The sequence below is a fragment of the Bolinopsis microptera genome, chromosome 1 (assembly GCF_026151205.1).
Source record: "Bolinopsis microptera isolate Bmic1 chromosome 1, MBARI_Bmic_1.0, whole genome shotgun sequence".
Lineage (NCBI taxonomy): Eukaryota > Metazoa > Ctenophora > Tentaculata > Lobata > Bolinopsidae > Bolinopsis > Bolinopsis microptera.
In genome coordinates this window covers 6,279,770-6,293,911 of record NC_087072.1, presented here as the reverse complement: position 1 = coordinate 6,293,911, position 14,142 = coordinate 6,279,770, and the positions used below count along the sequence as shown (strand labels likewise).

At 37.1% G+C, this 14,142-nt stretch overlaps 1 protein-coding gene across 7 annotated transcripts in view; it reads left to right on the top strand.

The window, feature by feature from the left end:
• Positions 1-14,142, top strand: part of LOC134818695 (uncharacterized) — a 51,084-nt gene that overhangs the window by 34,480 nt on the left and 2,462 nt on the right. For 4 of the 7 annotated variants that reach the window (XM_063828337.1, XM_063828349.1, XM_063828362.1 and 1 more), the window contains exons 2-6: positions 12,335-12,518; positions 12,636-12,835; positions 12,954-13,044; positions 13,201-13,267; positions 13,391-13,508. In XM_063828337.1, coding sequence (XP_063684407.1) covers positions 12,335-12,518; positions 12,636-12,835; positions 12,954-13,044; positions 13,201-13,267; positions 13,391-13,508 — 660 coding nt within the window. Of the gene's footprint in view, positions 1-12,258; positions 12,519-12,635; positions 12,836-12,953; positions 13,045-13,200; positions 13,268-13,390; positions 13,509-14,142 lie in introns of those variants that run through there. The other 3 variants (XM_063828377.1, XM_063828343.1, XM_063828356.1) reach the window with 3 other exon arrangements.

Below are 14,142 nucleotides of genomic sequence, written 5' to 3'. Positions count from 1 at the left end.
CGATGTCAATTCTTCGCAGCTAGTAGGTAGTGCGCCATCGACAGTGAGCCGCGCGTGCCGACTGTAGGATGGTTTTTTAGCGCTAATTTCGGCCAGCACAATTTTCTTCAAACAAATAAATATTAAGTATCCTTCCCGACCTCCGATTGCAACAAAAATTGGTAAGCTTACTCATAGATTTACAAGGAAGGTGTCCGAAAAGTTTAAAGCATATCCAACCATCAGACATTATGTTACAGCTAAAAGCAGCGTATTTTGCACCATTTTGATCACTAAATCAACTCCGATATCCACCAAATTTTTCGGACAGTTGTGAAAGCCCTATTGGAAGGTCGTCGCCAATTTTTAGAATGATCTCATTCAAGGAACTGAAGATATATCCAAATAATACGACAAAAATCAACGAATTTGGTCAAATTTGGTCAAATTACGCGACTTTTACAGCTAATTTTGCTCCAAAAGCCGCGCACCATCAAATATGGCACCTAGGCGAAACTCACTGATCTTTCCAAAAAGGTATGAAAAATTTGGTATTGTGAAAATTCTCACAGTCTCTAGAAAACAATGGTACAAAAATTTTTAAAATCCGAGCAAGTTTATTTTTATGGTGCACCTCCTACAGCTAGAGCTCGGCGATTCACAGTAGCACATTCCGCCGATCTAAGGATGATGATTAATCACTTTACACTTGTAGGTTTATAACCTACCAGGACACGCGCCGAGTTGGACTCGTCGACGCCCGACGGTCCTAATATATGGAACAAATATTTTACGAGTATCACCCGTTAACTTTACACTTGACTGTCACGTGACTTTTTCAATTGGTTCTCTAGAGCTGGCCCTGGGCCTGAACGACTATTCGAAACAGCTTAACACTATAGTAATTGAATCTTATCCCAACCCTAACCCTTACCTAATCCCTCCACTGCAGTTCACATAGCCATGTGTATACGCGTACTGCGTGACGCGCTTGTTTCACAAGTGAGTTAGCGAGAGGGCTCTGGTTAGAGCAACCTAATCCTTGTATCACGTGGTGACCCCCACTGTCGCTTCACTATCGAGTTTCGACGATACAGGGGGAGCCGCGCACTCGTGCGCGGCGGGTCATACAACGTATGACAACCTTGACAACATACGTTGCATGCCACTTTTCGCGCGCGAAGCCGTAACATGTATCACTGACATGTATCAATGACAACCTAATCCCTTGTAGCGCTATGCATTGATTCACGATGTCAATCCTTCGCATCTCGCCGATCTACATGTGGTTGCGAGAAGCATTATTGGATGCGCGCGCGCGACCCAGTAGTGCATCGCGCTACAACGCTATGCACTACTGCGTTGCTGGGCCGCGCCGCGCATCTTCTCGCAGATCGGCGAGATGCGAAGGATTGACATCGTGAATCAAACTAATCCCTAATAAAAGCATATGCTGAAACCTTGACGGATGTTACTCGTCTAAATTTCTTCGAAGTAGCGCGCGCCGCTTTCTTCTCGAAATGTTGATGATGGCAAGTGCTACGAAGTAGCGCGCGCCGGGCCAGATCATATTTAACAATGGTCAACAGGAAGCTCATTATTGGATGCGCGGCGCGACCCAGTAACGCATCGCGCTACAAAGTAAAAAATAGAGTTTTACCTAGTTTGCTAGTTTATTAAGGGGCCATTAAGCTAAGGTAATCAAAATTTATAACGGAAAACAATTTAAATTTGATTGCCATTACAACATATTAATATCATAATAAATATAAGTTTACCTAAGGACCCCAGGCTATTATGTTCATTAACAATAAAGATTTGGCGGAATGACAGGCTGAGCGCGGCCCAATAAATATAAGTGAACATCCGATAATAAACTTGTATATATATTATATTAGAACCAAAATCCTCGACTAAGAAGTAACAAATAAAAAACTATAAACTAGCAGGTTCAAGGTCCTTCAAAAATCAAATTTTGTAATAAAAGGAACCTGTGGGCCGAGAACACTGAATTAAATTTGTTGAAGGGGATTGTTTACAAATGACAGCTTTGATTGACGATGTAAATCCGTCGAGATCGTTGCTCTGAATGCTAGTTTGCGCGGCGCGTCGAAGTGGCGAAGTCCTCCAAATGACAGCTGCATTATGTCATAATTGCTTGAGGTCCATGATGAATCATTAAATTATAAGCATGTTGTAGCTTTAGAAGTGCCTTTTTCAGGCGACTTTTAGCAAGGCTAATCTTGTAGGAGTAGTAGAGCTTAAGTTTAGGTGCAATTGTGCTCCAAAATTTTGGTGGATCTTGATATAAAGTCATTAGATGGGAGTTGTGAAATGAGAGTGTTTTCTTACATCTTACTAGAAGATAGCTGATAATGCTGTTGCAGTGATGTTAGGCACCTTAGTTTTAGTATTTTAAAAACTTCCATAAATGTGTGATATGTATATAAATTTTTGAAAGCCAGGATGTTTTGTTAAGTGGTTTATGTGTATATTACAGTGCTCTAGTTGGAAGAATGTATGGTCAAGTGCCTGGTTGTCAAACTCTCTTGTTCTTGCACATGTTAGGAACTTGTTTAGGTATGCCTCTTTATCACCAAAGAGGACCCGTACGCAGTGCTTCTGAGATAGCCAGATACTTGCTGTCCTAGAGAGTGCTGCATCGCCCCAAACTGAGATACAATATGATTTGATTTGATTTGAAACTTTTACAAAATAGCAAATATACAAATGTACAGCAAATCGAACAAACATATAAAATGGGCCGAAATGTATAAATGCTATAAAGCGTGGGTCAGTGAAACAAGTACAGAGGACAACTTTTAAAACACGAGGTTTATGGCCGCCCAAAGTCTCAATAACGTCACCTCCACCTAGTAATAAAATTATGAAATATGAAGTGTGAAACAAATTATGAAATATGAAGTGTGAAACAATCAAGAAATAGCTCGTATATAAATTATAAAATTGTCTCTCAAATACAGATAACGTCCGAAAACTATTAAGATACACAATACTCATTCAAATACTGATCAGTGTCCGAGAGACATGAGTTGCTTCATGGTGGTTTCTTATCACGGCTACAGACTTTCCCGTACCGGATATAGTGGTCGAGATGAGTCTGTTCAGCCCTTTTCTTCTTCAGGTCGGTAACCAGATGTTTCCTCGTTGCTCGTTCTTCGCTAGATCTATCTGGACAGATCCATACATTTTTGTGGGTCTCAACTAGCCTCAGTCTTCCTGTTTTCATCAGAATCTGTTGAACCGCTGTTGAGCTTGGGACATTGATCTTTACTGGTCGGATAGTCGTACTACCTGGCATCTTCCTGCCGACTCTAGTCGCTTCGAAGTGAGGTTTCTCCCCAATCTCCTCCAGAACTGCGGTTACTAGCGCTGGAAGCTGTTCTCCCTCTTCTTCTTTCAACCCAAACACAATCAGGTTCTTGCTCCTGTCCTCCTCTGCAGCCACACTCTTCATCACCTTCTTCAGTATGTTACTGTCGCAGACCGTACCACTTTCACCTTTCTGTTGTACAGCTGCACTGTAGCTCTTAATCCCTGACTCCACCGTTGTTTGCACTGTCTTCTTAACCGATGTCTTAAACAACTCTAGTTCTTTGTCCTTCTGCACAAGCAGCTGGCCCTGCAGCCTGATCAACTTATCCTTGTCTTCTAACGCTTCCGTCTTCAAGAAATATATGATCTCCTCCATTTTAGCCATCTGGCATTCATGCCGTTGAACGAGGTCTATTGCTTCCACAAGCCGAAGTGCCAGATGCTTTTTATAGACAGTTGGAGCCATAAATATTTCTCTGTCCATATCTCCACCAATATCTCTGTCGTCTATTTTCAGTTCTTTTCCCAGCGCAATGAACCACTTAGTACAACTGTCCTTCAATTTTGTCTGTTCATCATACTCGAATCCTTGAATTTGGTCCAGAGATTGGGTCACCTTACGATCATCCTCCATAGTGTACTTGTATAGGAATGTACAAGTACACACGCAAAGGCTAACTACGCAGTAGCAGCAAACTGAACTTATCGCAATTTACAAAAGATAACAGAGCTCGATAATTGCAACGTAAGCTACACTGACTACACACATTCTGGGGATTCAAATAGAGTGTGGTAGAGGTCTTTATGGAGTTCCTTCGGTACAGAGTCCCTAATTCTATTTAAGGTGGCAGAGGCATAGTTTAACTTTCGTTAAGTGCTGTTATATGGGGCCCCCAGGAAAGCTGTTCATCAATAACAACTCCAAGAAACTTTGTTGCTTTGGTTTTTTTAATTGGAAAGCCATCAATAAGGAGTTGAAGCGAATCTGCCAATTCTACTGGTTTACTAGCCTTTGGTTTAAAATGTATATAACAGCACTTTGACATGTTGATGTGAAGTTTGTTAAGGATCATATACTTTTTTATATAGCTTAGCAATTTGTCGCCTTTCTCATAAGCTTCTTCTACAGTTTTGCCATTAATAAAAATGTTGGTGTCGTCAGCAAAAAGTAGAATGTTTTATATGAATATAGCAAGAGCCTCTAAAAATTAAACAATAGCATTGCTAGGACTATTGATTATACAGCCTGCAAAATATCCATGAAGAAGCTTTAAACTAGTATACTAGTTCACATCTTATAGGCACAAGTATGGCTAAGTGGATTATATAATGCAGCGCGGCGTACTCATGTGAAATACGATTACATTGAAATATTCTTCCATCTGTAAATTCGCCGAGCAAAAAACTTGTTTTTGAGATTACAAGATGGAGCGAATAACAAATGAAAATCTTGTAGCTAGAAAGGAAAAGAAATTTGGATAACTAAACGGTCAAGCATACAAATGTATATTTATTCAAGTCAAACGAGCTAATCTCATATACATTTAAGAATTGTGTGCCTTATCTAGCAATAAGAACTTGATTTCTATTTATAAGTCCTATATTAATCGAATTTCGTTTTAATATCGATTCTAAGAGTCTGAGGTAGTTTTTGATATTGATACTTATGTCATGTCATGCAGTAATTAGAATCACTAAAGCAAAACTAAATATATAGGCTCTGCTTCAGTGGCGTAACGTTGCCTGTTGGCGCCCCCCCTGCCGAAAAGGCGCCCCCTCCCCTTTTGGTGCCCCTCCCTAAAATTGAACAAATTAGGTGATTTTAGAGGATACGCAGATAAAATCTCTTAAAAAGTGTGTATCTAGAGCAAAACGCGCAGTTTTGCTAGTACTTTAGTTAAGTTTTCGAAATTGTCCCACATTCAAACAACGATTTGGCGCCCCCCTAAGACGGCGCCCCCCTGCACAGCAGAGTCAGCAGGGCCCTTCGTTACGCCACTGCTCTGCTTATTGGATCCATGGATACAAGGATACAAGGATACAAGGATACAAAAGTGATAATTATTTTATTGAATTCACAATAGTTATAATTCTGAAATAATTTAAGGTTACACAATTCTAGTTATTTACAAATGTGTAGGGATAAAATAGAAATGTTTTATAATACTATTTTTGAGGTACTATAGCATTATGCATTGGCCAGTATTTGAGTGGAAATCTGGGCTCTTATAGTAGGCTGTAAAATTTTCGTTCACAGAGAGAATTGAATGGATTGCTCTTGCTGTGGCAGTAAATTTTGTAGGGTCTAGTGTTTTATCGGATAGCAAACCGGCTAGGTCAGTAATATTTTTGGGATGGAAGTTAAATTTTTCTCTAACTGAGGAGTAGAGTAAACAGTCAGTTAGAACATGAATTTCGTCCGCAATAGGCCATGTTATATCGTTTAGTGAAATTGCTGACCAATGTCTCAGTAATTACTACGGAAGTCAATTTTTAAATTTAATAAAATGTATGCCGATATAGAATATGCTGTAAAATAACTCTTCTTCAGACCTTGTGTCTGTTATGCCTGTGAAACAACGTGATTTTAAGAAAATAACGCTTTATCAATTCTTATATATAATATCATATCTCTGGACTCTGAGTGGTAGACATGTAAATGTAGACATGTAAATGTAGACATGTAAATGTAGACATGTAAATGTAATAATATGAAGTTGGAGGTATTCGAGAACGGTATTTTTTCCCTTTTCACTATGTAATACTAATATCATGTGACAAATCAATATTCTAATTTAAGATGCAGCCATGTGGAGTGTGGAAAAGTATTTCAACTCAACTATCTAATAAGTAAATTCAATTAGATATTATTTTTCAGGTCTAATTATTGGAATAGGAAGTTAAGGCCAGAGGGGGGGGGGGGGGGGGGGTAAGGGGTCAAAAAATTCTACCAAAATATTATTTTCTAAATCGATTTAATTTTTGATGACAAAAACATTGCTGCTATTCACATATTTGTAGCTGATTAACTTTATTTTATAATTGAGGTTAACCGATTTTCACAAAATTGACTATACAACATTGAGGTTAATAAAATTGAGGTTCATATTTTATTACACGCCATAATTTTTTGTTATTTCGGTCAGCAAATGTAAACTCTAAATTTTAGGTTCATAATTATCAGAAAAAGTAATATCCAAACGTGATTAAATGAGGTTAACCTCTTCTTTTAGATATAGCGAGAATAGATCAAATGATAGAGTTATTATTTTCATCGTAAGTTTACGGTATACAAATTTCTTAATAGATGACGTGTTGATTGACTTTCTTTTATCTTGAGAAAATGAAAAAAATGAGGTTAACCATCACATTTTGGTACCGTAGGGAATATACATACGATTCTTACTTATGTAATGTACCACAATATCGAAGTGAGGTATCTATTGGTATCACAATGCCTACAACTATAATCACGTGACAAAGGTGATTTGAACTGACCATATTTTAGTAGAAGATTTTACCCGTAAATGGCTAAAAAATGAGGTTAACCTCTCATTTTTTGAATATCTGACCAGTCAATTACATGTTAACCTCAAAAACTTAATCGTTATACTGTGCAAATGTTTTACTACATATATAATAACGTATTGATAAACCAATCCCACTGTTATATGGTCTAAAGCGAGGTTAACAACCAAATTTTAAGCAGTTAGTGTTTACAGGAAGTCTTGGTTAACCTCATTTTTTACAATACAAGGACATTAACTACTGAAAGTGGCTAAAATCATTTAGGGGACGGCCAGGTCTGATCAAGCAAACGTTATTAAGTGTATAAAAAGTCCTAACTAACGAACTGTGATACATTCCAGTGAATATTCAAAATTTAGAAAACACTAAATTTCATCTATCTCAAAACACATTTTTTGACCTTTCGATTCCTTAGTTGAGAAAACCGGCCACTCCCTGATATTGAGATTTGGTACAGTGGTTCCTTGGACAACTATCTAGATATCTGGTGCAGCGATTTTTTTTATTTGACTCAGTTCTCGAATTATGAGGTTAACCAATTAAATTTTTCGAATTTTTGACCTGGTTAACCTCATAATTCGAGAACAGAGTCAAATAAAAAAAATCGCTGCACCAGATGTGAGGATAATTGTCCAAGGAACCACTGTACCAAACCTCAAGATCAGGGATTGGCCGGTTTTCTCAACTAAGAAATCGAAAGGTCAAAAAAGTTACAGCCGTTTAAAGTTCCAGTTTAACATGTAATTACAGGTAAACCTCAAAATTGAGCGCGCGATATCTCAGAAGCGCAAGGTCAGATTTTGATCCGATTTTTTTCTTTTTGTTCGTCTCCAGTAGCTATTATCAAATATGTAAAAACTACAAAAGTGCCATTTACCCCCCCCTCTGGCCTTAAACAAGAGTTTTTATTTTGATTACTCAATAATTACTCAATAATATACGCAATATCAATTTTATTAAGAGTATTGATGCTTTTTTCATACAAACAAGTTAAACCAAATTCTTTATGTCATGTATCCTGGGTTTGGACAGGATATAAATCAAGAGGCTTGCATATAATGAACATATTGACACGGGTGCAGAGTTGAGTCTGTACGGAACCTAGTAGTTTCAGATCCTTGTTTAACTTGCCGTACAGCAAGGTCATCCACCACTTTAGCCCGGCGAGGCACATAACTCCCTCTACAACTCCATGACAAATGTTTCATATATACTAGCCAAGTTCACAAGTTATATCCTTGTGTTTGAGAAGAGCTCGTTAGAACTGCTTCCTTTTCCCTTCAGTATCCCACAGTCTCTCGAGTTTCGCAACTGCCAGAGAACTCTCTTAAACAATTACTAGACTCGGTGATTATAAATCAAGAGGCTTGCATATAATGAACATATTGACACGGGTGCAGAGTTGAGTCTGTACGGAACCTAGTAGTTTCAGATCCTTGTTTAACTTGCCGTACAGCAAGGTCATCCACCACTTTAGCCCGGCGAGGCACATAACTCCCTCTACAACTCCATGACAAATGTTTCATATATACTAGCCGAGTTCACAAGTTATATCCTTGTGTTTATGCCCGCTTAAAATACTTCCATCGCGTTACATTACATACCTTACAAGACATATTTACTCTAGTAGCAGGGAATAGTTGAGTGTGCACTTCGATGTGTACTATTTCTGACAACACAGGGTTGTTTGTTAGGTCATTCTTCACCAAAATCGTGTGGGTGCACAATTTGTTTCGCTAGAGACAACCCTACAGGGCAAATTTTCTAAATTACCCTCAGTCGCGTATACGAGATTTTCGTATTTCGGCTCCTGAAGGTCATAGAGACTTCAATTTTAGCTTAAAATTACCGCAATAGCCATATTTATATACAACTTATGAAGCAACATAAGGTCTCCAGTGCTTTGTTTTATAGATATTGACAAAAAACTGTTTTTTGGCTCAGCGAACCAAAAATGGGACTGAATTTTGGTAACTTGAACTAGGAAGATCGTAGAGACTTGAATTTTAGCTTAAAATGAGCGCAAACATCACATTTATATACAACTTATAGAGCAATATAAGCCCTTTAATGCTTATTTGTTAAGATATTGACAAAAATCGGTCATTTTGACTACACGCGTGAGGAAAAATACCAAATTGGGCAACAACTTTGGTCTTTTTTTTACCAGTTTTGTGCTCAAGTTATTAAAATGTGCTTTGATGTTGTAGATCGGGTGTTTTCTTCCAATATGGGTTTCGGTATAAATCCGGAAGCACCCGGTTCATGGGTGATAGGGGTTAAAAACCCTAAAATGTCAGGCGATGGGCGAGACAATTGTCTGAATTTGGTTATAAAAACACTTGCACTCTTTGCTAGGGTTTGCTTTTTTCTGCTACATCGATCCGATTTCTAACTACTAATCATCCCCCTCTACATCATTCTCTTTTAGATACATGATTTTTATAAGTTCTTGAAGGTACATCCGGCATGATGTAAAGTCTATATCAAAGCATTTTAATGTGGTCTTAACAAGTTGCAAGATATTCAAGTTCACTAATAAAACAGAGATTGTAGGATATTCTTCTTTTACATATTGATTATTGAGTAATTTTGGTTACACATGTGAGGAAAGATACCAAATTGGTTTACCAAACGAAGATTGTAGGTTATCTATTATTCTTTACATGATTATTGACGCAACTTTATAGTCAAACCTGTATTATTTTAAATATTTAATATTTATCCACACTCTCCATAAGAATATTATTGGGAGTCATTTTGTGGTTAAAATTAGATTAAATCAGTATTTCCAAGCAAAAAACTGCCCCAAATTTCTCCTCCGAATATGGTCCGCTAGTTCGAAATTTTAGCACTTATAAACGTTATTGTTAGACATTACATTAGTGTAATACCACTGAGACCAGATGTAGTAATCTATTCAGATAAAGCGAAGAAGGTGCATCTGAAATAAAGAGAACTTTGCTGATCAAGAGAAAAGAATATTAAGAGATATCAGCAGCTGACAGAAGAGATTGCAAGCTCCAGACAGTAGCAGTTCGAGTTCGAGGCATTTACAACTGCAGCCTCCAAACCTTTATGAACCACCTGAACGTAAACACTAAAGAGAAAAAGGCCTGCATGAAGATCGCTGAATTTAGCATGAGGGCATCATACACCATCTATCTATCCAGAAACACCATTATATGGACAGATGATTGGGAGTTAGTCCAGAGGCTAGTAATTGCATAGTAGGAGCGTATAATGTTTGTAGAATGTAATTATTTTTACAAACTACCGTTCAAAACTTATAGATCAAGTGATAGCCTACCCTCAATTATATTACAACGTCGTGGGGTCAGTCGATATTGTTGCTAAAAATCAGGAGCAAGCGTCTTAAAACAGGATACCATGAATCTGTATTAGTTTTAAGTAGTTTCATTCTACAATCTACGTTTAATATTATTATTGGGTCGTTTACGTTTAAGTTATATTTGGCCATTTTATAGCCTCCCCTCAAAAAGCCCGCAATTACTCAATATGTAAAAGAAGAATATCCTACAATCTCTGTTTTATTAGTGAACTTGAATATCTTGCAACTTGTTAAGACCACATTAAAATGCTTTGATATAGACTTTACATCATGCCGGATGTACCTTCAAGAACTTATAAAAATCATGTATCTAAAAGAGAATGATGTAGAGGGGGATGATTAGTAGTTAGAAATCGGATCGATGTAGCAGAAAAAAGCAAACCCTAGCAAAGAGTGCAAGTGTTTTTATAACCAAATTCAGACAATTGTCTCGCCCATCGCCTGACATTTTAGGGTTTTTAACCCCTATCACCCATGAACCGGGTGCTTCCGGATTTATACCGAAACCCATATTGGAAGAAAACACCCGATCTACAACATCAAAGCACATTTTAATAACTTGAGCACAAAACTGGTAAAAAAAGACCAAAGTTGTTGCCCAATTTGGTATTTTTCCTCACGCGTGTAGTCAAAATGACCGATTTTTGTCAATATCTTAACAAATAAGCATTAAAGGGCTTATATTGCTCTATAAGTTGTATATAAATGTGATGTTTGCGCTCATTTTAAGCTAAAATTCAAGTCTCTACGATCTTCCTAGTTCAAGTTACCAAAATTCAGTCCCATTTTTGGTTCGCTGAGCCAAAAAACAGTTTTTTGTCAATATCTATAAAACAAAGCACTGGAGACCTTATGTTGCTTCATAAGTTGTATATAAATATGGCTATTGCGGTAATTTTAAGCTAAAATTGAAGTCTCTATGACCTTCAGGAGCCGAAATACGAAAATCTCGTATACGCGACTGAGGGTAATTTAGAAAATTTGCCCTGTAGGGTTGTCTCTAGCGAAACAAATTGTGCACCCACACGATTTTGGTTAAGAATGACCTAACAAACAACCCTGTGTTGTCAGAAATAGTACACATCGAAGTGCACACTCAACTATTCCCTGCTACTAGAGTAATTTATGTGGATCATAATTCTGGGGATCGGAATTATGGGGGAACGAAAATATGGGGATTTTTTTCAGAAATCCCCAAATTTCGTACCCCAAATTGAATTGTCGCATTTTCACGCTAAATTATTTCAGAGAAATCAAAATCAGTTTTTGATGGAATTTTTAAAAATCGTGAAAAACTAAATTAATTAAAAATCATTCTCTTCGTTTAAATCGTCTTCATCGTCGTCTCTTTCACTTTGAGTCTGCTCACCGGTGTAGTCCCAGGTGTGAGGTGTATGTCTCCCTCAACAGGAGTTTGAGCTTGTCAATTAAGTCTCCCATACTCTTGAATGTGAGACTTAGTTTGACTTCTAACCCTAATTTTGAATCTGACGCACGTTTTTCACGTAACACTGAAAAACCAGTATTTCCTATTCAGTAATTTGTATACTAAGTAACTTTCTATTTACCTGAGAAATGCGTATCCGTGTCTCACAAAACACGTAAAACAATTTATTTGACAAATTCACCTCAAATTAGCCCTATTTAAGCCAATTACATAAAAATTAATGTGTGGGATTTTGAAATGGCGGCCACAATTTTGGTAGTACGAAAATATGGGGATTTTTTCCAAAAATCCCCAAATTTCGTACCATATAAATATGTCTCGTAAGGTAATTCTGAAACATATATTACATTTACAATAAATTATGCAATATCAAAACATTACAATCAACAAAATAAATTTAATCGCAGAATCTCAAATACAAATAATCGTAAATTAAACACAACAAAACAAATTAAACAAGCAATAAATGAATATACGAATTCGCATCCACTGACAACTTACTCCTTCATAAAATTAAGATGTTATTGCACACTTGAAAGGGATGGTTAATGATTTGTTTAATTATTAGCTATTTTAGATTTTAATAATAAAATAACTCCAAGTTACATTTTAGTGTACTGGGATTGGTTGGTTCAACCGGCAGTTCTTATTCATACATTGAAATTGATTTCCATATTACATTATATAGGATGGCATCGATCAAACACATGTTGTCACTCCTTGTATTCGAGGCAGTGGCAATCCTGCCAATTATTTTGATAATCTACTGGGCACAAAAATACGGTGGCGGTTTCTCTTGGGAAGTCAAAAGCAAACTCAAATTCAACTATCATCCAGTCTTCATGATAATTGCTTTCGTTTTTGTGATGGGGCATTGTAAGTCGAAATCAACTTCATTCTCAACTTCATTTTCCTTTTAAGACAACTTACTTACTTGTTGAATAATAAGGTTTTAGAAGAGGTTTTTTTTCCATTGATCTGATTCCTTTTCAGCTATCATAGCGTTTCGAATTTTACCCCTGGCACATCGCTTGAAGAAATACATTCATGCAATTCTCAACTTGGCTGCTGTGGCATTTGCTATTGCTGGATTAGTAGCTGTAATCGACTTTCACAATGAGCAGGGATACCCCAACTTTTACAGCTTACACTCCTGGCTGGGATTGATTACTCTGTCCCTCTTATTCTTGCAGGTAATTCAATTTTAAAAGTACCGTTCTGTATATGTTCATTACTTCATTACATGTTTTGATGACTTATTAAATGTTTCTTCAAATAGGAACCCACAAGTTTGATTTTTAAATTTGATAGGCACTCGGTGGGCTGACAATTTTCCAAGACCTAGTGAAGGGAGCAAGTGATGAGATCAGAGCTGCTTACAAACCATGGCATGTTGTTGCTGGTAAGAAACTTACTATATACATATTAATACAACCTTATATCTTTCTATCGCTTTTTAATTTTTGTTAATGCAAATATGATTGTTCTTCAAATTAATCAACGTCAAAAGATTAAACAAAAATAGCGTTGTCCTGTTCAAAAAGTTTTATTTCCATAGGTACAGCCATGGTAACATTAGCTGCTGCTACAATCTGCACCGGACTGCAAGAGAAATATAGCTTTGCGTGAGTAGTCATAAAATTCATGATCACAATCTCGATCATGAAAGTACCATACTGTACAGAAATTTCCATGTTTCCATACGATATAAAACTCCTTATTGATGACAACAATTTTCAAATTTGCAGTAACCCAGACAAATTCTCTGCTAACGCCTACACATTCAACTTCACTGCTGTGACCATCCTTATGTGGGCCTTCACAGTGATCTACATCCTTGTTGCGGTAGAGAAGCGAACTCCAGAGGTGGGTAAAACTGCTGTACAGTACTCTAAAATAGTACCTTTACAAGAGGATCTCTTTGACAAGTACTACCCTCCTGGCTGCATGTGACTGTGTTAACTTCATAAGACAGTGGACGTACTAAATAGACTGACTAACTGCATGATGATAGACACTTACAAATTATTTTGACTGTTTCAATGTGCAAAACTTGCTATTCTAAACTTAAAATTTGCATTTGCTAACCTCAATTTATCTTACATTCTCTAATTTCACAATACATATAATAATATGCTCTAAATAGAGCATATTGTGATGTCGCTTAGATATATATATAATGATAAAAACCATTTCTAGCCCAAGTATAGCTAAAACGACTCTAGTCTAAAGTATATGACCTTTGTCCTTTACCAGGTAAAAAATTGCCTAAAAGCATTTTTTAAGCAGCCACAAACTTTTCGTTGGTATAATACTATATAGCACTTTCATGAGCTTATTTATATTGTACTCACTCGATGCAGCACTTACCTAGAAGTAAGGATAAACCCCGGCCTCTTATAGTTGTATTACCATCACCCGAACTGACTAAGAAACAACATGACCATGGTAAGGGTTGACCCATACGTGATTGGGATGGGAGCAACATCGTGTTCTGGAT